The sequence below is a fragment of the Pogona vitticeps genome, chromosome 2 (genome assembly GCF_051106095.1).
Source record: "Pogona vitticeps strain Pit_001003342236 chromosome 2, PviZW2.1, whole genome shotgun sequence".
Lineage (NCBI taxonomy): Eukaryota > Metazoa > Chordata > Lepidosauria > Squamata > Agamidae > Pogona > Pogona vitticeps.
This window is the reverse complement of record NC_135784.1, coordinates 302,526,807-302,553,554: the sequence shown is the minus strand read 5'-3', so window position 1 is coordinate 302,553,554 and position 26,748 is coordinate 302,526,807. Positions and strand designations below refer to the sequence as shown.

The 26,748-nt window shown below is 43.7% G+C and overlaps 1 protein-coding gene across 8 annotated transcripts in view; it reads left to right on the top strand.

The window, feature by feature from the left end:
• CTIF (cap binding complex dependent translation initiation factor) overlaps positions 1-26,748 on the top strand; it is a 199,192-nt gene that overhangs the window by 33,226 nt on the left and 139,218 nt on the right. For all 8 annotated transcript variants that reach the window (XM_078384139.1, XM_078384138.1, XM_072992951.2 and 5 more), the window contains exons 2-3: positions 15,285-15,497; positions 17,467-17,550. In XM_078384139.1, coding sequence (XP_078240265.1) covers positions 15,318-15,497; positions 17,467-17,550 — 264 coding nt within the window. In that variant the 5' untranslated portion in view covers positions 15,285-15,317. The remainder of the gene's footprint in view (positions 1-15,284; positions 15,498-17,466; positions 17,551-26,748) is intronic.

Here is a 26,748-nt window from a genome sequence, read left to right as displayed (position 1 = left end):
ACATAGGAGGAGTGGGTGCAGGACTTCACCTGGTCTTGGCTGCAGGCTTACAGCTATGATCGCTGGGATAGTAGAAAGAGAAATGGGGTTCACCCTGCAGAGAAGCCTTAGGATGTGTGCCCAGTTTTGAGTTACACATAGGAAGCATGTGGCAGGAACAAATGCTGTTTTGAAAACGTGCCTAGGACAGCAAAACCGATTGCCAGTGTTCTTCTCACTGCACTCTGCTAGAAGAATCACTGAAGGATCTAAATTTGTTTGTATTCATCGACCCTGTCTTAGGATGGGGAGCTGAACTCACTGGCTCTTGAGAGCAACCCTTTGCACCCAATCTCTTCGTTATGAAATCTCCGTGGCACATTGCAGAGGATTTGAGAAGTATTTCGAGAGATGCCCTCAACCAGGATCTGGAAATGATTTATTAAAAGCTGTAACTCCCAGAATACTGAATATCCCAGCTGGGATATATTCTCTGTGTTTTAGTCCAAAAAAAGGCATATTCCAAGGTCTTCCCTCAGTTCAGTAAAGGTCTAGGTCAGTTGGATGTTTTATTACTGCTTCCTGTGAACAGATATTGCAACATTGCCCAGACCTGTTGCTGGGAGAAACCATCAGTGCTGGTTCTCAGACAGTCAAGGATTCCCTGATCACAGATCTGAAGATCATTATTCTGGACTTGAAAGTTATTTTTTTGAACTAGGAACCAATTTCCATAACACTAGTCCAAGTGAATAAGACCTGAGATCCAGCTAGTTTGATCTTTCTTGCTTCAGCCAGCTAGGTATCCTGGGGAGTTCTATGACCAGTAGACCTCTCCTCCTTTTGCTACCCATGAAGCTGGAATTCAGCAGCTTCGTGCCTTTGAAAGAAGCCTAATTAATTCTTGCCCTTCAGTTGACCATCCTGGCCCCTATGCACTAATACGGCATGTCTAGAATTTTGTCTAATCCCTAATAAAAGCCCTCTAGTACATTTTCCTGAAACCATTTTAGGAAGTCAGCTTTGTCTCATCAGCAGATGGCTCTCTCTGTTTCTCACATGTTCATCCTGCCTTTTGTCTCAATAGCGCAGGATGATTTCCAGATGTTCTCCAACTGTCCTGTCTTAACAGTCTTCCAAAGTAGGTTCTGTTAAAAATGAGTCTGAATAGATATTCATTCTCCATCTCATTAGTCATAGTCCTGAGTCAGGGATGCGGAATGTATGCCTCTCTAGGTCAGAAGTAAGCAGTGTAGCGCCGTAAGATGCTTTGGACCAACTCTTACCTTACTTGATCATTGGACATGCTTTTCAGAATTTTTTGAAGTTATAGCCCAGACTTCGTAGAGGGCGCCAAGAGGCCCGCCTCTGATCTGGCTGTAGTTTGACTCTGATTTCTATCAGTCTCAGCCAGCACGGCCAGTGGTCAGGGATTATGGGAACTGTAGTGTAGCAACTCCTTGGAAAAGACCTTAATGTTGGGAAAGTGTGAAGGCAAGAGGAGAAAGGGACGACAGAGGAGGAGATGGTTGGACAGTGTCATCGAAGCAACCAACATAAATTTGACCAAACTCTGGGAGGCAGTGAAAGACAGGAGGGCCTGGCGTGCTCTAGTCCATGGGGTCACAAAGAGTTGGACATGACTTAACGACTAAACGAGTATAACAACATTTTGAGGGGGCCATCAGTCTTTTTCTGATATACCGGTGTCCTGATATGCTTTGCAGGAAGATAGGTTCCGCTGAAGCAGTGCTGGCAAGAGTTTGTTTTCTGTGTTAAGAAATGTAATTCCTTAATCCATCCGTTCGTTAGATCGCTACATTCAAAGATATCACTTAAAATTATTGCAGAAAGTCAGTAGTGATTTAATTGACCACGAAAAGGAACAATAATGGTAATGTGTTTGAAATAATGGATTTTAAACTTGTCAGAGATTTAACAACATAAATGTGAAAGCTAATAATTAATGTTTGATTAATTTAAATACATTATTTCCACATTTTGATGAAGGTCAGCATAGAAGCAGGTCCTTTGTCAAGCATCTTAACCTTGATAGTCTTTCCTCCATGTAGAAAGCTCTTACAGTATTCTGCCACACTTCAACCAGGATTCCTTTTTTTCACTATCAGATTTAATAAAAGTTACTGCAGGTCATCATAGTGAGTTTGGGGGGGGGGAGGGTTGTATTTGCTTCCGGAGAGATGTGTTCAAGTTCTGTTTTGGTTGCAAGGGCAATTATGTTTGGAAAAGATTCCTTGGGATTGGCCCAGCAACTTTCCCTTTAAATGGATAGCAGGAGACGATGTGCCTGTTCTTGAGGATGCTGTTTATTTTGACATTTCTCTTTCTTTTCTCCTGGAATGAATCGGCACGAAAATGCTGCGGGCGGCCATTTTCTTCTTCCGGCGGCCATTTTGGAACCGCCGATCAGCTGTTTCCCAAACATCGCAATACGAAGATCGGTAAGCGAAACGCTTACTGATCATCGCAATGCGATGTTTTCCGTATCCAAAACATCGCAATGCGATCGCATTAGTAATCGCAAAAAATGCATCGCTATGCGGATTCATTGTTAAACAGTGCTCTCGTTAAGCGAGGCACCACTGTAGTGTAGAAACAGAAGCCTCTTAACTGTTATGGTTCTTAGCCGGGGGGGGGCGGAGAGAACAGAAAGAATAGCTATGGCCAATTTCTTTCCCATTCATTCATTCATTCATTCATTCATTCATTCATTCATTCATTCATTCATTCGATTTTTATACCGCCCATCTGGCTGCCAGGCCACTCTGGAATATAGAAGGATGGCTGCATCTTTTCCATGGAAGCTCGGCTCAGTGGTGGAGAGAGCCCATTTTCCATGCAGATCATCATCATCATTGAACTGCAGAACTGGAAAGGGACCCTATGGATCATCGAGTCTAGCCCCCATCAAGGAGGGACAGTGGATGTCCCTGGTCTCAAACCTTTTCATCTCCCGAAGGATCTTGGAGGAAAAAAATCTGTACCTACCTGAGATCCTAAAGAACCTTTCTTGATCAAATCAAACAATAACAGAACTAATTTGGTGTAAGGCAGCCATTTATGTTCCAGTTCTTCCATCCTCCCCATGTTGATCTAGCTGAGAAGCATTGTGTTGCTTATTCTTAATCAAAGCTAAGGAATCTCCTATGAAACCCACATTGTTTAGCCCAGATTCATCATCATTCACACAGAGAAGCAACCATCTGTTGTTCATTCACGTCTTCCCATTTGATTCACAGAAGTGTCTGATGCTCAGAAGTGATGCAGGACAGGAACTGAAGTCATTGAGAGCCACTGTTTACATGAGATGCCTAATGTAGTTTGGGGAGAGGAAGAACAGCCTTCTGGTGACGTCCGAAGCAATTGCTTTTTAAACTACACACACACCCCACAATCCCCATGCTAGCCTGACCAGGGGCCGTGCTAGCTGTGGCAGTTTGGGAAATGTAGTCCGAAAAAGGGAAATTTTGGACATCCAGCCTCTTAGGTAGAGCCCGGTGCATTTTCTAGCACCTTGGCTGATGCTGGAAACCTGAGGTTGGTTTTGTTGATGTGACGCAGAACAACAGATAGGTTTAGGACCTTGCTACTTGTCAGAGCGCTTCTCCCTCAGAATGCCCTCCTGTCCCACCTGCACCTCCCAGTCCATGATGCTATGAGTGGCCAGCCCCAGTCTACAATGAGGAACCAGGCCTTATCAGTGGTGTCTGCCTCATTGTGGGAACTCCCTTCCAGTGGAGAATGTCTCTTCTATTCGTTGTTTTAACTTAATTTTGTTTTTATGCTTATGCTGATGGTTTACGGGCTGCACAATGATGAGAACACCCGGAATGTTGCACCAGCTGAAATTACAGTGGTACCTCGATTTAAGAACTTAATCCGTATTGGGATTGCGTTCTTCAGTCGAAACATTCTTAAATCGAAGCACCATTTCCCATAGGAATGCATTGAGAACCATTTAATCCGTATCTGCTGTTTTTCGTTCTTAAGTCAAGACGCTGTTCTTAAGTCGAAGCATTAGTTCCCATAGGAACTAATGCAAAGCTGGTTAATCCTTAGCTACCACTAGGGGATGAATTTTTCTTCTTCTTTTGACCTAAGGTGGATTTAGGTCAAAAAAAGGGCAGGAAAGGTTTTTTTTTTTGTTCTTAAGTTGAAGCTCCGTTCTCAAGTTGAGGCAACTTTTTGCGAATGGAGCCATTCTTAACTCGAAGCATTCCTATGTAGGGACGTTCTCAAGTCGAGGTACCACTGTACTGGGATGATATATGGCCATGGCAAAGCATTGCATGAGTCTAATATGGATAGAGCAGAATAACTGGGAATGCAGGTCTTTTCCCGGTTGCTCTATCAAGGCACCTATCTCTACTGATGCACCATTTCAGCCATAGTTGGATATCAGTCTAGAAAATGTGCTTACCAAGGGCCAAAACCAATGGACTAAAAGGACTGCATGATAGTTGGGAATAGGTTGCCAAATGATGCAAGAGTAACCCTATACCAGGAGAGGAAATTTCCTGGTTATTTCTTGGCTCGCTGTGGCAGCTCATGCTTCCTTTCTTCCATGAACTTGGATCGGCAGTATTTCTCGTGCACCAGCTGGAACTTCCACAGGAATAAGAACGGCATCTGACTCGGCAGACTTGCAAAAGGAAAACCCTCAGGTTAAGTAGAGGTGCAATTTGGGCATAAAAACCGGGAAACGTTCAGACAACACACTCCCAAGAACTTTTTTTTTTCAGGAATGTAGCCCGAAACGTTGCAGAAATATCACTGGGATGTTTGGCACGGCTGTCGCGGCCTATTTTTATCTCTGTGCTGGTATGCATATCATGAGACAGACTTTAGTAGCACTCCGGCAACATGTCTTGGCTGCCGGCTCTGGAATGTGTTCGGAATACCAGCAGTAGGTCTGTGTGCAGGAAACAAAAAGAAAACGAAAACCCACCCGAACCCAGCCCAGTGGGTTTTGGGATGGTAGTCCTGGGTTTTACGAAGGTCATTAATTGGGTCTGCCAAACGTCTTCCCTGCGGTCGCATCATCCTGCCTCTGCCCCATTTCCGGCGTCTGTGGCTTGCAGACATGGTTGTTTTAGTGAATTCATTGTCTGGCCTCGTGCTCTGACCTTTGTGGGCCTCTAAAAGTGGTCCTTGCATTGCTTAGTCAGAGAAGAAGGTTTTCACTCTAGCTTTCTTTCTGAGGTGTGGACCAGAAGGCTTTTAAGGCCTTTGGTATGTTTTGTTACGCAGCGTGATTTCTGATGACCTGTGATTATGCCACGTCTCCACGTGGGTACATCTCATGCTCGAAGACGTCCTGTAGGCTGGGGTGTGTGTGTGTGTGTCTTTGTTCCAGCACACTGTTAGTAAGCTGTAACTCCCATAGGTGATAGCTTTTTTGTACTGGACTACAACTCCCATCAGCCATATCTGTCACAGCATATGAATTAACCAGCATGGTTAGCCTAAAGAGGATTTGTTCTTTTTCGGGACCATCCCAAGCTTCTCCGTCATAGCCCAGACTCGAGCACTGAGTGCTTGCTGTTTTGAAAAAGGAGAGATAACATTTTTTCCCCATTCCTCAACAACGTTGGGCTTTGTAGATTTTTCTCCTCCACTTTCTCCTGCTGTGTTGGATTATCTTGTGATCATGGCCTTCTTTTGTCCTGTTGTGGCTTCAGTTCCCCCTCTCTTTTTTTTTTAAATCCACACCACATCTATCTATCTATCTCTCTATCCATCCATCCATCTATCCATCTATCTATTCAGCCAGCCAGCCAGCCATCTATTATTTTGTGCAGGTTTTGGCTCTTCCTTGTCAGCATGCCTGTCAAAACACCCTTCCTGCGGGCTGGAGACAGAGGTGGCTGACAGGAGGTCCAGAATTTTCCGTGAGAGCAAATTCTGCTCTTGCGCTGATGCACTTTGCTGCTGGACACCACCTAGTGGAATCATAACAAAATTGCACCCACCTTCATTGCTGTGCTAGCTTTCCTTCGCCAGTCTTTAACTTGCTGATGCATTCCTGCTTGTTTGCCCATGGAACAAGCATGGCTTCTGTTGCAGCCTACGGCATCCTGCCCCTTTCTCCCCCCCCCCCCCCCGTTATCCTCCTCAAAGCTTGGTCCTCATTAAAAACTTTTCAGTGACTGATCTTGCACGAATAGTGTTTTCCCCCCGACATCATCAGGTGTCAGTTACATGAAGCTGCTTTATAGATAACCAGATTATTGTTCCTTTACTCTCTATCTTGATTGGCTTATAGTTCTGCAGGTTCTCTAGTATAAGGTCTCAGAGCCAGAGCTTGGAAAATTTAACGTAGCTAGACAAATATAAAAATTGGCTGAAGTGATCCATTCATACTACTACTACTACTACTACTACTACTACTACTACTACTACTACTACTACTACTACTACTACTACTACAACCCTGGAATGGACAACACCTGTATTGAACATATCTTGATCACATGAGAGAAATTCTCCGGTTGTGAGAAGACACTGATCCTCATGAGGATTCGGTCACTCCCAGCCCCCACTAGATATGAACACCCATTTGGCTGTAAACTGTTTTTAACCCAGTGAAATGCCAAAATATCTCATCCTGTTTTGATGGTGTAAAGGCATAGTACTCAGTGTGGTACAGTGGATGCTTGGGTTTGAATCCCTGCTCAGCCATGGAAATTTAGACTGAGACGACAGTCAAATGCCACCGGGTTTGCTCCACTTATAAAATGAATGCTTTTTTTTTATCTATCTGTTTTCTTTTCTTCTTGCTGAAGGTACTTGTCAGGCAGGTAGGGACAGCTTTTTGTCTGCAAGAGTGGAAAGATACCGCAAACTGCTATCTTTATCCCACGTGGAATGTAAAACTCTTATTTTGCTTCACTGCAGTCCGGCTTCAAGGGCTAAAAGGCATTACATCTGGTCCAATTTATTAATTATTTGCCTTAACCCTACATTTTATGCCTGCTTTGCTTGATGAAGAATTCTGGAGAACACAGAAACTTGCCTTAATACTTTATCCACAAATCAATAAAGTTATTGCCCAACTTAGATTTGGGGTGTTTTTTGGGGGTGGGGAGGGATTACCTCTCCCAGAATCTATATGCTAGTTAGCGCGTTCTGGGCAATTTAATCCAAACCCATCCATTTCTGCTCACTGCCACAGCTCCTTCTGCTAGACATAGCCAAGTTTATAAAATTTTCTGCATGCCAAGCTAGAGACCTAACTTTTCTTCCTTGGCATTAAAGCATTTTTTAAAATGTATATTTTTACAATAGAATCACAGAATAATGGAGTTGGAAGGGGCATGTAAGGCCATCAACTCCAACCCTCTTCTCATTGCAAGAATCCAAGTGGTGGATAGAATGATGAACTCCTGATGAACTCAGGAGATCCGGGTTCAAATCCCTACCCCTTGCTTGGCTGTGGAAACTCACTCAGAGGTAGAACTGGTAAAACCACTCCTTAGATTTCTTACTTACATTGAAAGCCAGGTTAGGGTCAGTGTAGTTCTGATCCAGCGTGATGGCACACAACGCGTGTTGTCAAACTGAAAAATTCCATAAATATTTGTCATTATGTTTACATCCTGTTGATCAGAGAAACTTGTTCGTTTCCAAAAGGTAATTTAGTTTAAATTGAACATGAAAACCAGCATATGCGTGATCCATTTTAAATTTCAAGCTGCTGTTTTGGGACCTCTTGCACATCATCTTAGGACGGGTGGAGAGTTGCGGGTTCAACCCTGACACATTTTAAGAACATTTAAATTTAGAAAAAACAAATCTTTCTTTCTTTGCTGGTTTTTTTAATGTTTCCACCTGAGTCTTGGCACAGGGTAAATAATGCAAAGCAATTTGTTTATTTTGTTTATTAAAGTTCCTCAAACTGCAGAAGTCACTTTTCTCCTTGATACAAGGGCTTTGGAAGATATTTTAGGCACCGAACGGTATGTCTTGGTGTATCTCCTTTGTTAAGTATAATCTGACAGTTCACAGCAAGAGGTGTACAAAGACTAAATCCCATCTAGTTAACCTTTGCTGAAAAGTTCACAATCTAAAGATAAATACCACGATGGTGTGGTTAGCAAAGCAAGATGGTCAGATAGATACTTGAGGTCCAAGGCATTTGAAGGGACTTAAATATGAAAAGGGTGTTGTTGGGAAATGACATGGGGTTCCAAGATGTTTTGGGAGAAGATTATGTGATTCGTTTGGGCAATATATTGCAGCTGGCCACCTTAATCTGAGCAGGGCCTTTTCAGTTATGGCACCGTTGCTGTAGAAAGCCCTTCCCAGAGAATGTAATTATGCCCAGACTTTTTAGACAACAGCTAAGCTGTGCAGTTGTAAATCAAAGATATGTTGGCTTTAGGGAGTTAAGAACAGTCAGGTATCTCTGTATTCTCGAAGGCTTTCACGGACGGGATCTGATCATTGTTGTGGGTTTTTCAGGTTCTTTGGCCGTGTTCTGAAGGTTGTTCTTCCTAGCATTTCGCCAGTCTCTCTGGCTGGTATCTTCAGAGGACTGGAGTAGGAAATCTGTCTGTGCTCTGTTGCTGTTTGTTGGATAGTTGAGTATTTATAGCTGTGGGAACAGCTTTTGTCCTTTTCAGAACTCTACCCAGCCACAAGGACCAGGGATCATTGCACAAAAAAGACCAGCTAACGACACCCATCAATCACAGTGACAGATAATCTCTCTCCCCCCTTTCCACAGGCATCCTTCAGCCTCGAGAGACTATGGTAACATGCTCTGAATTGAGGAGTGTCCTCTCCAGAGCATGAAGCCTGGGTAAAGTAATATGGAGGATAGGCTGTTACCCAAGCACCAGATCCCCCCTCTCCACGTTGCTGAAATGGTCCAATGGAAAGGCAAGAGCCAATGCAGCTGGTTCCAGCAACGTCGGAGGAGTTGGCAGAATGATACGAACTGCCTTCGGGACTCACAACAAAAACATGACGATCACCCTATCTCCTGAAAAAAGACAAAAGCTGTTCCCATAGCTTATAAATACTCAACTATCCAACAAACAGCAACAGAGCATGGCCTTGGGAAAGTTTTACAGTCCTAGAGTACCCATAAAAGAAGGGAATGATAAACAACTTATTAGTATTGTCTATCTAGAAAACCCTGGAAAGGGTTGCTATAACCTGGAAGAGACTTGATGGCATGTATTTATTATTGGATGGGTATGACTGAGGGAAGCTGGCTGATTAGCTCAGTGAGTTTGATTCCCCATTATATTTCCTAGGAAAAGAACCAGCCCGTGAAGCCTTGGGCAAGCTGCACCGATCCCAGGGAGCCCCCAGAAAAATGGAACAGCAAACCCTTTCTGAATATTGTCTATGTAGAAAATCCTGGAAAGGGTCGTCCTAAGTCAGAATCTTGATGGCATGTAAATTATTATTATAATGATGGCTGAGGAAGAAGCTAAATTATGCCAGATTCAACCCTCCCCTGGCCCAAAACTAGTACAGTGGTACCACGATTTACGAACTTAATCTGTATTGGAATGGCGTTCGTACGTCAAAAAGTTTGTAAATCAAGGCAAACTTTTCCATAGGAATGCATTGAAAACCATTTAATCCGTTCAGGCTGTTTTTTGTTCATTATGTCGAGGCACTGTTCGTAAGTAGAGGCATTTGTTCCCATAGGAACGAATGCAAAGCCGGTTAATCCGTACTCTACCACTAGGGGGAGAATTCGTAATTTTTTTCTTCTTTTGACCTAAGATGAACTTAGGTTAAAAAAAAAGGGCAGGAAAGGTTTTTTCCAGTTCGTAAGTCAAGGCTCCGTTCGCAAGTCGAAGCAACATTTTGCGAACGGAGCCATTTGGAACGCAAATCGTTCACAAGTGGAGATTCGTAAATCGAGGTACCACTGTACTCAGGTAGGCCAGACCGAGGATAGTGCTTAGAAATTTTCTCTAGCTAGGAGGGTGTTGGGTTCAACATGCTCTGGTGTCAGTTCTGCTGGTTCTTAGCCATTAGGATTGCACTCTTTAAGTCTGTGGCTATTCAGCATTGGGATTCAACCAGTGTTGGTCCTAGAATATGTGGCTACATCCAACAAGAATTGAGCGTCTTTCTTTAATGGGGGTGGGTGGGTGGAATCAATGAAGACTTTGGGAAAATCTGCAGCTACCGGTCATCCTCCCTTCTTTCAAATAGTGATAGGTGTGTTGTGGGTTGTTGAGCTTTTTACTGTGTTCCAAACCAGACATAGTTACAGGGCATTTGCTGAAACAGAAGCTTCTTGTCTACTAGCGTCTCTCTAGCTACCACATTAAATCTGCAGAATGTTTTTTGGGAACAAATGGAGCTGACGAAAGGTGAGACACCTTTTAGAATAATTAGGATGGTGCCTGCTGGTAACTCTATATTTTAAGGATCTGTCAGCAATTTCCATTTATAGACCTATGTTTTCAGAGAATTTAGTTAATTGGGAAACTCCTTTCCATGCCATTAAATCATGAAAGAATTAAGAGTGGATAAAAACCAATGATTTTTTTTAAATATATAAAATTGATTTAAATCACAATTTAATTTTTTAAATTGATTTTTTATTTAAATCAGAAATATCTGATTTTTTAAAACAAATTTGAGCCATGATTTAAATCCATCCTGAAAGGAATGTCTCTGGCTGTATTCGTGCAGCTGAACAGAACTAACACATCCATATAGCTGCATTGCTGAGCAAAAAAAAAAAGGTGGGGGAAGGCGTTCATTTCTGTTTTTGCATTTTAATTGCATCTTTATTTATTTATTTATTTATTTATTTATTTATTCATTCATTCATTCATTCATTCAATTTCTACCCCGCCCCTCTAGACAACGTCTACATCTGTGTGCCTGTAGCAGAACATCTGGTTCCCTTTGGACGTGGAGGGTACAGTGCATGTTCTTGTTAATTGCACATGTATTGATTTGGTGTTTCATTATCTCTGAGAGAGAGAAGCTTCCTGAATTGGAATCTTTCTCCACTAGGTGCTTTCCGGTCTAGGTTCCATCTGTGTCCTTCCTTTCGCCTTGATTGTGGCTCAGGGTTGCTTCTGTACAGTAATTGCATTGACTAAATGTTAACAGAGGTGACTATTTTAGGCATGGGTCTGTACATGCAGTAGAATAACACGAAGGATTCTGTATAGAACCTCGTGGTGCAGTGGTTAAACTTCAATACTTCTGCCCAAACTCCGCTCGTGATCGGTCCCAGATAGTCCGCTCAAGATTCACTCAGCCTTCCATCCTTCCGAGATCGGTAAATTGAGTGCCCAGCTTGCTGGGAGCGGGGTGGGACAGTGTGTAGCCTGCATAATTAAACTGTAAACCTCCCAGAGAGTGCTTTAAGTGTTATGGGGTGATTTTTAAGCAGTACACTTTTCTTCTTTTTTCTGGTATGCTAAGTCTTTAAAAAAACACAAACTACTGTGGTGCCCTGCTTAACGCTTATCCCGCTTGATGACGAATCCACTTCATGATGTTTTTGCTATCGCTTTTGCTGTTGCAAAACGATGTTTTAATGGGCAAAAAACGCTTTACGAGGATCAGTTCCCTGCTTCGGGAACCGATTCCTCGCATTACGATGATCAAAACAGCTGATCGTCAGGTTTTCAAAATGGCCACCGGCTGCTCAAAATGGCTCCCCACTGTGTTCAGGAAGGAATTTTTCACTGCACAGGCATGGAAAATGGCTGCCCTGTGGAGGATCGTTGCTGGACTCTGAGGTATTCAGCCCATTGGAACGAATTGAACGGGTTTTCAATGCATTTCAATGGGCTTTTTTATTTCGCTTGACGAGGATTTCGCTCTACAGCGATTTCACTGGAACGGATTATCCTTGTAAAGCGAGGCACCACTGTAACTGCAAGTAGAAACCAGCCTAGCAGGAAGGGCTGGAAAAGAACCTTTGTCTTGGAATTGCAACTTTTCTACACACTAATATTAATAAATTGCCATCAAATCAATTCTGATGGCGACCTTTTCCAGAGCTTTCTAGGTATAGAGTATTCAGAGGTGGTTTTTACCATGCATTTCTTCTGGAAGTGCCATGGAGCTGTGTAACTTGCCCAAGGCTATACAGGATGGCTTTTATTTTGAGAGGCACTGGGAATGGAATTTCTAATCTCTGTTTCTGCAGGTACAGTAGCTGCCTAATTCACTGAGCAGTCCAGCTAGCTTTCTGCATAGAGGGGAGGTGTTTTCCCTAACAGTTATGTGTTCAAAGTTAGTATCTCCCACCAGTTGTGGGTTTGAGGGAACTCTCAGTAAATTCCTGTCCTGGGTCCCCTCCTTCCTCAGTTCCCCCTCCCCAGCTGTGGGCTTGCAGGCAGCAATAGCAGGAAACTATAAATGTTTAGTTTTAATTTCTCTTTATACCCAGGACATAGCATTTATTTATATTTAATTACTTAAAATATTTTACCCTGTCCCTCCTTAAAAAGGACCCAAGGATTAAATTAGTAAAAGATGCTATTTAAAAACTAGAAACAGTAAGTATGCAAATATTTTAAAAGAATCAGACTAATATGACAGTAAAATGGAAAAGTCAGCATCAAGGAAACATTAAATTATATGTGTGTGTGTGTGTGTGTGTGTGTGTGTGTGTGTGTGTGTGTGTGTGTGTGTGTGTGTGTGTGTGTGTATAATATGTGTATACACACACACACACACACACACACACATATACTGTATATATAAATATATAAATTTAATTTATATATAAATTTAAATTGCCAGAAATTCCAATTTTTTAATTTAAATCATGATTTAAATCAAATCCACTCTAATCAAGCCACCCATTTCCCCCCTGAAAATGAATTTTATTTACCTCAGATTAGCCTCTGGTTTATCCATAGTCTTGAGCTAGATAATTGCTCTGTATGGTAGTACCCATCAGCATATAATTGCAAGAGATATGCCAGCATGATACTCTCCTCTGTTTCAGGAACCTTCCAAACAAAAATGAACTAGACATATGGGGACACTCTTTAAGTTGCAATGACTAACTGGCGACTGCAGTTCATTCCTTCCCACTGTCCTCAAGAGCCAGTTAATTATTTACCCTTCCATCACCCCCTGTGCTGTGTTTATTCACCTCCCCATATGTCATGCCTGGCTTGGCATTGTCCATCTGTCAGCCGTGCAATGAGAGCTGAAATGAATGTCCGTCTTTATGGCTTCTCTCTATTGTAATGTTGCAAAGAGAGGTATAATAGGTGGTGCTGTCACATTGAGGTGCAAGTAGAATTTTGTTAGCATGTACTATTTTGGGGATCTGCCTGAAATGTCCCAAAAATGTCGTAACTCCCCCCCCCTCCAATCACCTAAGAACTAATGTGTTTCTTAATCTAGTTTCTGCATTGGATGCTAAGCTTTTGTCCCATTTTTTCCCTTTCATTTATTAACCTTCCCTTTGCTCTTAAGTCTTGAACTGGTGCTGCCGCTTGACCTTTCGCGCGTGTGTGTGTGTTCATTCCACAACCCTTTTCTTATCACTAGGCTATGGATGGGCAATCTTTTGAGTGCTAGGGACCACTCTCAGCCCTGAACATTGGAGGGCCAGACCTTCTCCTGCGATGTCCTCATCCTTCAAAAATACCATATAAAAATCGGAGGTGTTTTCTTTACCGAAAACTCCCTTGCACCCTCTAGTGGCAATAAATATATATTTTAAATTAGGAGGTACAGGGGCACTCAAGAGTTCAGGGGAGGCTTGAAAGCATGGCAAAATTACCCCCATGGCCCCATAGGGCACTGGGGAACATTTGAGCCAAAATCTTTTGTCAAGTTTTTTTAAAAACAATATGATGCTGCTGGGGGGATATTTGGGATCTTGGTGGGATGCATGCAATGCACAGCCGATGCTAGAGTCTAAGCATAAAGAACCATACACATCAGGGATGGGAGTAACGGAGCCTATGGCTACATTTGTCGCCCAGATATCCGTCCCAATATATTTGTTTGTTTTTGCAAAAAAATAGATAAATCAGAAGTTGTTTATAGTTAGGATGTTTTGGTTAGTAGAGAAACCAGATTGTGACTTTCTAATGTACTGTATAAGGAAATACCATGCTAATGCTGACCATCCAACATGAGGAATATGGCACATTTTGATGTATAGAGTAGAGATACAAATTATGATTTAGCAAAAGAGGCACACTGTTCATATTAATAGATGTTTCATGCCCTAACCTGTGACAGCCCCATTCTTATCTTGTCAGATACAGAGATGGAAATCCATTTTATATTTACATGGAAGTTTAGAATTAGAGAATTTACTAGGTGCATCTGTGCACCTAGTAAGATTTTAGGTGGAGTGGATAATTTGAGACAGTGATAGACAAGGTTCACCTGTTCCGACATTCTAAGATGAGCAGTCAGAGAGCAAACTGGACTGGAGAGCTACAGCAGTTTCTACCGTTCCCACTACGACTCACATCCTATACGTGGTAACTCATATAACAAATGGGATTTTTTTCTAGGCCCTATGCTTCTGTTGCCTGGGCTTGCAGAAAAAGGAGGCTCATGAGTCAGAAGCTGGTGCTCTACTCCTGCCTTTATTTGAATTTTTCAAATTTTCCTATGCTCCTAGCTTTTTGGGGCGCTTGCATTTTGCACGCGCATTGTGTGTTCAGACACCTTCATGCTCATCCAGTGAGCCATGGTGCAGAGTAGAAATGAGTGGAGAGATGGGTGCTTGGGTGTTAAAGCCACCTCAGAAACCAAATTAAACCTTCTCTTCCTCTGGCATTGCTTACCTAGGTATTTCTCTTTCTGATAGAGACTTGGAAAGCCATAGCAGTTCCCTGAGACTTCAGCTAGTTCTCTGAGCTGGGCCCCAGAGTGTTCCCCTAATACATCATCATCCTCTGACTTCCCCGTGCTTGGAAGGAGAAATTGGCTCCACAAATGCAAGTCTTCCTTTGACTCTAGAGTATGCAAGTTGCTCTATGTTTTAGGCCTTAAAACCCTTTATAAAATTGAAATAATGAGCTGGTCGCTTGTTTCTTTTTGAAAAGCCTTTCGAAACCTTAAAAACTAAGCTTAAAGGGAGCAAAATGATGCTTACTCAGCAGATCCTCGCCTCCTGGAGGCCATGGGTAATATTTGCATTGGGGGAATATTGTTGAAGATGCTTCTCAGCCCTTGGATATTGCTCACTCCGTTTGAAATGTAGCAGGTTTTGAGTTGGGAAAGAAATGGAGTGTGCAGGTTTTCTTTCAAACATATTTTGTATTTGAAACTCAGAGTTCTGCTCATTTTTCCTCTCTTAGGGCCTTTCCGTTCTTGGTTCCTTCTCCAGTGTGATGGAAAATTCTTCCGTGGCTTCGGCCTCCTCTGAGGCTGGAAGCAATCGTTCGCAGGAAATTGAGGAGCTGGAGCGCTTCATTGACAGCTACGTTTTAGAATATCAAGTCCAGGGCCTGTTGACTGACAAGACAGATGGGGATGGGGAGAGCGAGATCACGCAGTCCAATGTCTCACAGGTTGGTATGAAATATGCAGCTCCCGCAAAGTCACGGTAGTACAAGGAATGAGGAGGTTTGAAGTTCTTTACAAATTATACCCCACCCCAAGATTAGTTAATGTGCAATTAGAAGTATTAAAGAATTAAGTATGTTTTCTGCAAGAACAGGATGGAAAAGTTTCAAATTCAAAAAAGGAGTTTTTTAAAAAAATCTATGTTGTTGTGCTTCAGCTTGTAATCATTTGGAAAGTTGGAGCGTGACCATAGAGCAGACCTTGGCAAAGTGCGGCCCAAGGGCTACATACGGCCCGCGAGCCACTCCTGGCCAGCCCGCAGATAGTTTTGAACATCAAAACCGTTTATAGCTTTTTGTCTAAAGTTGATCAGTTGCTTATCTTTAACATACCGCAAAAAACCTCTTTAGTATTTGTGAATATTAACAAGTTGAAAATAAAAACAATCATAACATAACTGTTTCATTTTATTTTTAAGTAAAGTTTGTTTGGCCCCCGAACACAGTTCCGATTTTTCATGTGCCCCCCCATAGAAATTAATTGCCCACCCCTACCATAGAGACTTCTGTCCAGGATTGATACAAACTTTATTACATTACACTCTGGCATTTTGCTGCCACTGTTTACACCAGGGGTTCCCAACCTTTTTCACCCCGCGGACCAGCTGGGGAAGGCGGGACACCCCCTGCGCTCGTGCACATGTGTGAACGTCGGCACGGTGTTTGTGCGGGCTTGTGCGAACAGTGCTGCCGCCGTTTGCACATGTACGTGAGTGCACTTGCACAAGCACTGCACCTCCGTTCACGCATGTTCACAAGCGCACCCGCAGGTGCAAACAGCCTTTGTGGGGTGAGTGTGTGCGGGGAGTGGGGCAGGAGGTCTGTCTTCCGGTCTGGCTCAGGCCACGGACTGGCACCGGGCTGCAGACTGGGGGGTTGACAAACTCTGGTTTACACAGAAATGCTTAATTATACTGGAAACATGTGTTTCATGTGTACATACATCATACATATTCTCTGTTAACCTTCTCTGGCATTATCAGTATCCTCTTAACCACCGCTTTCAGAGGCATTCAGATTCCCTTTTTTAAGTTTAGCAAGCAAAATAGTGCTGAACTGACAAGACATGGCGAGCATTTGAATGAGTGCTCTGTAGCCATCTAGCTGCTATAGCGCTAAACTAGGAGAATTTGAAAAACAGTTTACAAATTGCATTGCGGTTGTAGTCTTACCCATGTGAGCAGAAGACAGGCAAAAAAAGATGGCTTCACTCCCACACCATACACTGTTCTGTTCATCATTAGGAATGTCATCTGGACGCACCCAACAGTGGCCTTAAAGTGGCCTGAAAGGGCTGATATAGGTGATAACACAAGCCAAAGGCAAGACAAGATAATATGAGTAGAAATGTTGCAAGAAAAACATAAGCCATGACAGTCGAACAAAATGCACTGCATACCTATGCCAAAAGATTGGATCAACATTAATGGGGCGTCCTGAACAGAATCAGTATCTAAGAGAGCAGGCTAATAAATGTGTCAGCAGACCCCACAAATGACCTAAGTTTGCCTCACTTTCTTCCAATGTCAAATCCAAAGGCAATTCTTGTAAGATTGTTTTCTTTGGTTGATTGATAGATAAAGTTAAGCAAGTAGTAATAGTAAAACATAAGTGAATTGGAAGCAACTTTAAAATATGCCACTAAAAAGCAATAACACCTGTACTGTACTCTATTTCCAGCTCCTTCCTTCATAGCCAATCAGTTACCAAAAGCCACCTTGAATACTGAGGTCTTTTCCTAGTGATAGCAGAGAACTGCCCTGCCTGTCTTTCCGACAGAATCTGGGAACCACCACTAAGAAGGCCCCGCTGTTCTCCTCTTACTATATGCAGTGTTAACTCTGCTTCATCTCTTGAACCAGTAATTTTATTCATTGCCGTTCTGTTCTTCCCTCTTCCCCCCCTTCTTATTTAGTGGACAGCTGACTGCAATGAACAGGTAGAAGGCCGTGGTTCTGCCTCCAGGGGCAAAGACTTAGGACCTCGTAATCAAAACCAGGTAAGGGAAATGGAATTAATTATTCAACTAGAATTGTGTATGCCTGAGCATAGCTTTTCCTACATCTTTCCTAACTGCAAACCTTGAGGTTTGCATCTGAGCACGGAATAACAATTTAAACTCATTTTCCAGGAAGCTGTTCCATGGGATCCTACAGTCTTGCTGGTAGTAGTACAGAAAAAGCTTGTTTGCCTGAACTTTCAGTGGCAGTGAAAGATTTTATCTAAAAAGGTCCCTCCCCCCTTGGAAAATCGTTATCTGAAGGAAGACGTTGTTTCTGGAATGCTCAGACTTGCTACTTTGTTCAGGTTGCAGGTTTCCTAAACAATGCTGGCTATTAAAATTGTTAGGGACTGCTGGGGCTATGGTGTTACATACAGCACTGATGTTACCTGTCTGTCATGGGTTGGAGGGAAAGTTCCATCCTATGGGGAGTGGAAGGCGGGACATCAGGAGGAGGGGCTGTACTGTATATATATGTGGAGTTTGTGTGAAGAGCTGAAGAAGCAGCAGCTGGGAGAAGAGCTGAGAGAAGAAGCTTGAGTGGGAGTCTGTGTGTCAGACAGGGTACTACTGTGTGTCAGTCAGTACCAACCTGATAGGTTCAGGTGTCTGTATGGTTAGCCAGAACTGATAGGTTCAGGGTCTGTGCTTCAAGTTAAGTGTTCTGTGTGAACCAAACTGTGTGTATGTATGAGTGAGACTAAGCCACGTTACTGTATCTTATTCACTTGATCCTTTTATTTTTCCCTGTGTGTTATTTAATAAACCTTGTTCTTTTATTTGTTAAAAATCCATCCCTGGTCTGTGTGACTTCTTACAGGGAATGGTTGGTGGCAGCTTAGTGAAACTGTGGCATATCCCAGTAGGTCTGGGTTTGTCACATTGATTGGTGGCAGCGTGTGGGATACGACTGGTCCAGTTGTCCAGTGGTACAGCAAAGCCTTGGCAAGTGTGCCCAGAGCAAGGGGGGTCTAGTCAGGGACAATCTGAGAGCACGTAGGTAATCTTCTAGGTGTACCTCACGGGGAGGTGCGCTAGTAGAAGAACGTGTAACCTCAGATTGGGGACTAGATTAGGGAGCTCTGAAGCAGCCTGTTTTGGCGGGAAAAAAGCTGAGGCAAAACTGTGTAGTAGCAGTGATTTAGCCTGCCTGCTGCGAGGCCTAGCAGAGGGGGGTAGACTCTGGCTCGCAACTGTTGCAAGTTAGTGCTGAAGAACAGCAGTAATCTATAGAAAGCTGGTTCTGAGGCAAAAGAAAAAAAAAAGTGGTCGCTTTATTTTGAGGCTTGACTTTTGAAAGCAGCCTGTTCTGGGGGGGGGGATTATGCCCTTGACTCGAAGCCAAATGGCAGAAATGGGTGAAGTGAAAGACCCCCAGGTTGACCAAGGTTCTGAGGATGAATTTGGCTCAGTGCAGGGTGACAGCACGGGAGAACAGAACCCAGAACTCAGAAAATTGCTCATAGCCCAACAGCATGAACTGAGGGTGAGGGAAATGGAGGAAAGGGAAAGAGAGAAACAAAGGCAATTTGAAAAAGAAGAAAGATTAGAGAGACAGAGAATGGAAATGGAGAGGGAGAGAGAGAAAATTGCTCTGGAAAAAGAAAGGATGGCGTTTGAGTTACGAAAATTGGAACTGATGAATCAGAACAATAATAACAATAGGGATTCTGAGGGGGGCCAATTGTCTAAGACTGACCTGAAGAAATTCCCTGTATACCACAAGGGAGATTGCCCTGAGGTGTTCTTTTCCCTAGTGGAAAGAGCGTTTGTGGACTTCTCAGTAAGGGAAACTGAGAAGATGACCATCATGCGATCTTTAATCAGTGGCAGCCTTGCAGAAGTCTATGCAGAGATGCCACAGGAACTGATGAAAGATTTTGCAGAGTTTAAAAAACTGGTGTTTGCCAGACATGGGATAAATGCGGAACAGCTGAGGCAAAGATTCAGGTCAATCACCAAGAAACCAGAGCAGACTTTTACCCAAGTGGGGGCCCAATTGGTGAGGCTGCTAGAGAAATGGCTATCTCAGGAGGGGACAGAGACCTTTCAGCAGCTCAAAGACTTGATAGCGCTGGAACAATTCTATTCAGTCCTGCATGGGGAACTGAAATTCCAGGTGAGGGAAAGGAAACCGAAATCTGTGGCAGAAGCAGCCGAGATCGCAGATTTTATTTCCCAAATAAGAAAGCCCTTGGGTGAGGGGAAATCGATGGGGAAACCTAAAGAAACCTACAGCAAGTACTCTCAGGGACCAGGGAAAAGCCAGCAAGGGGGAGGGGCCCATGGTGAAGGGAAGCCCTCAGACATGAAACCAAGACCTCAGATTTTGGAGGGAAAACCAAAACAAGATGAGAAAGACTCAAAATATAGCAGAAAATGTTATTTCTGTCAGGGAAAGGGCCATCTAATCTCAGAGTGTGAGAAATTAAAGCAGCTAAAAGGAATTGTGCCTCAGGATTCGAGTGGAACCAAGCCAAAAGCTGTGTTCTGTGTCCAGAAAGAGCAAAGCTCCTTGTCACTGAGGGAGCCTGTTGCCATGGCTACTCAATCTGGAACAGTTACATCTGCTGATCAGGCTGAGGAAAATGGTCCTCTTGTGGAGGTCAAGCGCTGCTTGCTCGTGAGAACAGATTCTCAGTTGTTTGAAACAGCAGGGGTGGACGTAGGAATACTTGACCATCAGTATCGGGGGCTGAGGGACACTTGTTCCCAGGTGACCCTGTGCCATCCAGATATTATTCCTAGGGAGTATGTAATCCCAAATGAGAGCATGAAGGTGGCAGGGATTGAGGGGCAGGTGATCTCACTGCCAGTAGCGGAGGTACCGGTGAACTTTCAAGGCTGGAGGGGAGTTTGGCGGCTAGCGATTTCATCGACTCTGCCAGCAGCCGTGCTCGTGGGAAATGACCTGGCTGAACATGTGAAACGGGTGCTAGTGATTACACGTTCACAAGCCACCACGGGGACAGTTCAGGGGGGTACTGATGAGCCAGAGACGGAAGCAGAGGGGAGTTCAGAAGCTGTGGTGGAAACCTTAACCACAGACAGCCGATTTGGCCAAGAGCAAAAGGCAGACGCCACTCTCCAAAAGTGTTTTGAACAGGTGACTGACGCCCAGCTAACACCTGAAACCCCAGTGAGATTTCTAGAGAAAAAGGGGATTTTGTATAGAGAGACCCTGAGGAATATCTCCAAAGGGGGAGATGGGATCCGAAGTCAGCTAGTGGTACCTGAAAAGTATCGCCCCATGATCTTACAAAGGGGGCACTCTGACATGTTTGCTGCGCACTTAGGGGTGAACAAAACACAGCAGAGAATCACACAGAATTTTTACTGGCCTGACATAGGGAAGCAGATCAGGGAGTTCTGTAAACAATGTGATGTGTGTCAAAGGCAGGGGAATAACCGTGACAGGACCAAAGCAAAGTTGTGCCCTTTGCCTGTGATTGACACTCCGTTCAAATGCATAGGGGTGGATATTGTGGGACCTTTGCCCAAGGCCACAAAGGGGGGGAACAGGTTCATTCTCACCATTGTGGACCATGCCATGAGGTACCCTGAAGCCATACCCTTGACTAACATTGAAACTAACACAGTGGCAGATGCCTTGGTGGGGTATATGTCCAGGATGGGATTTGCCTCAGAAATAATCACAGATTTGGGCGCATCGTTCACATCGAAGCTCATGAAACGCTTATGGCAAATCTGTGGAATTAAGCACAAGGAAACCACTGCCTATCACCCTGAAAGTAGTGGGTTAACTGAGAAGTTCAATGGGACTCTAATGCGCATGATTGGGGCTTACTTGGCAGAGAATCCAAACAATTGGGACCAGAAGCTGCAATCCCTTTTGTTTGCTTATCGATCAGTGCCACAAGCCAGTACCGGGTTCAGTCCGTTTGAACTTTTATTTGGGAGGAGGGTGAAAGGGCCCCTTGATTTGATCAAACAAAATTGGGAGCAGATCACCCAGGATGACCCACAAGACGTTGTGACATACATAGACACCTTGATGAATGACCTAAAGAGAAACCTAGAGCTAGCAGCAGAGACCCTGCAAGCTCAAAAGGTCAGAAAGAAAGTTTGGGATGACCAGAGAGCCAGGGAGAGGCGCTTTGACCCAGGGGAGGAAGTGCTTTGGCCTAGGCCCTGCAAAGAGAACAAACTGCAGCTGGGTAGCCCAGAAATAAAATACTTGGGTCACATAGTAGGGGGAGGAGTGATAAAACCCCTCGAGGCCAAGATAGAAGCAGTTCGTGATTGGCCTAGACCCAACACCAAGAAAAAAGTCAAATCATTTCTTGGGTTGGTGGGCTACTACAAAAAGTTCATCCCGAGGTTTAGCGAGATTGCAGCTCCGCTGACCGATCTGACGAGGAAGAAGACTGATGACCGCATCCCGTGGACCAGCGACTGTGAGGAGGCGTTCCGGAGGTTGAAGGAGGCGCTCATCAACTATCCAGTGCTGCGTGCTCCAGACTTCGACCGGGAGTTCATCATCTACACCGATGCGTCTAACAGCGGGATAGGAGCAGTTCTTTGCCAGGAGGATGAGAATGGTGACCAGCATCCAGTGTCCTACCTGAGTAGGAAACTCCAGAAAGGTGAGAGACATTTGGCAACCGTGGAAAAGGAGTGCCTGGCCATAGTCTACGCGATCCAGAAGGCCAAGCCTTACATCTGGGGAAGACATTTTATTCTGTGCACTGACCATTCACCACTGCAATGGTTAAAGACAATGAAAACCCACAATAGTAAACTTATGAGGTGGGCTTTAAACTTGCAAGACTATGACTTTGAAGTGAAGGTGGTCAGAGGGTCAGTGAACTGTGTTGCTGACGCCTTGTCAAGAAGACCTGAAGAATGAAGACGGCGAAAGAAACATGGACTATGTATATATTTTGATGACAAAAAGTCAAATGTGTCTGTTTATTAAACATGTTGGTTTGTATGAATAAAGGTAACTTGATGTATTGTTAATGGTAAATGTTTAAATGCCTAATAGAGTGTATGTAAGTATAAGTAAGTATGGTATTGTATGTTATTATATGACTGTTTTTGTTTGTTTTGGGTCCAGGTTGTTTTTTGGAGAAAAGCACCTTAGCTTTCCCCCTACAAAACAACTTATAAAGAGGGGAGGTGTTACATACAGCACTGATGTTACCTGTCTGTCATGGGTTGGAGGGAAAGTTCCATCCTATGGGGAGTGGAAGGCGGGACATCAGGAGGAGGGGCTGTACTGTATATATATGTGGAGTTTGTGTGAAGAGCTGAAGAAGCAGCAGCTGGGAGAAGAGCTGAGAGAAGAAGCTTGAGTGGGAGTCTGTGTGTCAGACAGGGTACTACTGTGTGTCAGTCAGTACCAACCTGATAGGTTCAGGTGTCTGTATGGTTAGCCAGAACTGATAGGTTCAGGGTCTGTGCTTCAAGTTAAGTGTTCTGTGTGAACCAAACTGTGTGTATGTATGAGTGAGACTAAGCCACGTTACTGTATCTTATTCACTTGATCCTTTTATTTTTCCCTGTGTGTTATTTAATAAACCTTGTTCTTTTATTTGTTAAAAATCCATTCCTGGTCTGTGTGACTCCTTACAGGGAATGGTTGGTGGCAGCTTAGTGAAACTGTGGCATATCCCAGTAGGTCTGGGTTTGTCACATATGGTATCTGTACTTCTTGGAGTAAATATATGTACCAGTTGGCTAAATCATAAACAAAGATTTTGCGAGAGAATTCAGCATCTCTGGAAGTGTTGATAACCCTCAGGCTGTTTGCAAACTAACTCCTAAATCTCAGCTGGTAGATGGCATTAAGTCAAAGGCATTTCTTGCTTAATGTTTTAAAGTTTAGCAAGTTTACTATCATCTTATTTAGCTCATCTGCTAAATGTCTAATCTTGAGAAAGCCCCAAAATAATTAACAAATATGTTACTTAAACCTGTTTCTCAGCTTAAAGTACTTTGTGTCTCAATGATAGTTTAAAGCAAGAATCTGTTGATATGATTTACCAAATACGATCCCTGTTGAATTTACTGGGATTTATTTATTTTTGCAAAGACCCAACCTATTTTTTTGCTGTTAATGGGTTAAATTCAGTGTTTCATGACACTGAGTTTCCTTGCCCATAATAACACTGCCCTACGCACACCCCAGTTGTGTTCTGCAAGATGCTCCAAACATTTTGAAGCATATTGGGAAAGTACAGGGGGAAAGTGGGGGATGGTTTGAATTCTTGGCTGTTTTTTACCCTCCTGCTGGGAAGATAAGTTAGGTGCAATTCCAGTGTCCTTCCAATTGAAAATTTGCAACTTTAGGAGTATCACCTGAATTAATGCCGAATATACAGTGGTGCCTTGCAAGACAAACGCCTAGCGGCATGAAAAACCCGCTAGATGAATGGGTCTGGCTAGGGCTTTGGTGCCTCGCAAAACGAACGTTCCTATGGCCCTGCTTTGCAAGACGAAGCAGGGCCTGCTTTGCCGTTGGAGGGCGGGGTGCCCCCCCCACCGACTGCTGCTTTCAGAGGTCCCCCTTTCAGAGGTCCTCCGCCAGTCTTACCAGCACCATCGGAGCCTGGACCCAGCAGGGAGGCGGCAGCCATTTTGTTCTCTGCTCCCTCCCCGCCTCACAGCTGATTGGCGCTGGGTCTTAGAGGCTTCCCCAGGCTTGCCCAGCACCCAAAAAGAGTTGGAAATAAAAAAATTGTGCTTTCCCCCTGCTCCTGAGGAAGCCTCTGAAAGCCGTGGGGGAGGCTGAGGGGAGCTATTTCCAGCTCTTTTTCGGTGCTGGGGAAGCCCGGGGAAAGCTTCTAAGACCCAGTGCCAATCAGCTGTGAGGCAAGGAGGCTGGAGCGGAGAAGAGCACAAAATGGCTGCTGCCTCCCTGCTGGGTCTGGGCCCTCAGCTGTTTGGCACTCTTTTTCCTGCTTTTGGGGCTACCAAGGCACTGTGAGGAGCTAGCTGGACTCAGTCTACAGTACCTGGTAAGTGACTTTATTGTATTTTATTTTATTGGACTTTTTTTCCCCATAGGAACGCATTAATTAAATTTCAGTGCATTCCTATGGGAAACTGCCTCACAAGATGAACTTTTCACTAGATGGCATTAGCTGTGGAACAGATTAATTTTGTCTTGCAAGGCACCTTCATAGGCATCCTTCAGTCTCGAGAGACTATGGTATCGTGCTCTGCATGGAGGACTTGGAACAGCGTCTAGTGTGGCTGAGGAGGCCAATTCGAGAGTGACAATCCCTTCCACACTTAGGACAAGTACAATCTGTACCCCGTCTAGCTCCCTGATTTTGCTGCTTTTGTGACTGCCTCTTTGCCTCAGCCTGCTGGGCGAGGGTCTCTTCAAACTGGGAGAGGCCGTGATGCACCACCTGCCTCCAGGCTGAACGCTCAGATGTCAGGGCTTCCTATCTGTTGAGATTCATTTCCAAGGCCTTCAAATCCCGCTTGCAGATATTTTTTCACTATCATTCTTTCATAATTTGTGCAGGAACAATGTTTTGATATGACCCTGTCTAATTTAGATTGGGGAATGGGATGCAGAATGACAGTGGCAGAGTTTGGCCAGAAGACTCGTTGCATTAAATTGGAGATATGTATAATCACATTAAAGGGAACTTCTGTATTCTGTGCTTGGATGTCCACGTTTCACTGGCCACCAGGACTGCATTTGTACAATTGAAGTGAGGACAGCAGCTGCATCTGTTCTTGGAAATGTCTGATGTGGCTACCGTGAAGTATGCTTTGGTTGTATCCTGCTTGGATTGCAGCAACATGCTCCACCTGAGGTTTTCTCCATAAAGAGTTTGAAAGCTTTAGCTGGTGCAAAATGCTGTAGGTAAACTACATGCTTGGGAGAATACAGCTCCCCTGTTATATAGGAGCACCTCCAGCTGCTGATCTGTTTCTGGACCCATTTAATGTGCTAGTAGAACTATACATCTTGATATGATTTGGGCCCAAGCTATTTGAAGGACTCTAATTTTATTTTATTTTTGCCCTGGATTTTAAGATCTTCAGGAAGCATCTGTCCTTGATCTTGCCATCCTCACAGGCTTGCTTGTTGAGAAAAGCTTTTCAGCAGCTGTTCCCACATTATAAGTTTGGGTTGGCTACTTCCTCCCCCCCCCTTTTCTTTTCCATCAATAGGCAAAGCCTTTCCTTTTGAGCAAACCTTTAGCAATCAATGGGAAAGTTAAGAGAAAGGTCTTATTGCGGAATTATGTATGTTCAGTGTTTTTGTGCAAATACTTTTTGTGTGTTTAAACTGTTTTTAAATGACTAGTCTCCTGAACATTGTCATAGGCTTAATAGTTTCTTAATGTTGAATTTATTGTGCTTTTGTTGCATCTGTTTTTTTTAACCATTTGTGAACTGCCTCCACTCCCTTTGCTGGGAGAAGGTTGATAATGAATGAATGAACCAATATATTTAAATTGTTTTGGATCTGTTGGGTAGAGTGATAGCTTTCTAAATATACATGCAATTTCTATTCTGTACTAAAAGCTAATATATACCAATGACATCAATAATACAAGGAAGGTTAGCTTAACTTCACTCTTTCTGCTGTGTAACTGTAGCTTCTAAGTTCCTTTTCTGGTTAGAATTGGGATTGTTTAGTGATTATTGGCTTCATTAAACAGCAGAGGAGAGACATCACATGGTTGCAGTGCTGGTTTCCGATTCTGCCTTTTACTCTTTAGTAGATGCTTAAATGATAGGTGAACAAGAGCAGGGTGTTTTGAACCACAGGCCAGTGGTTTGGAGGGTTCAGATTTTTTTTTAGTACTGTAACTAAAAAGGTAGCCATTTTGTTTGCTCCCCTTTGGTTTTCCTGCTTGTGTGCCAGCTTTGAACTGTGACTACATGCAGAAAGATGTTGGTACAAACACCTTCGTTTCTGCCGGTGATTTGCAAAGACCTAACCTCTTTTGACCTGGATCCAAAGACTCATTGCATCATGAGGTTGGCTCACCACTCAGGAATTGTTTCAGTGGGTCTGCTCGAACTGGAACCAGCAGCTTGACTTAGCCCTTTCCCATGAGAATTTCCAAATGGAATCCCATCGGGTTTACTGTGCAGACCTACACACGTCTACTCAAGATGTAAATCCACTATGTTCAGTGAGAATTCTAGGCAAATAGGTAGTGCGTTGCAGCCTTCTTGATTTGTTGCATGTGAACT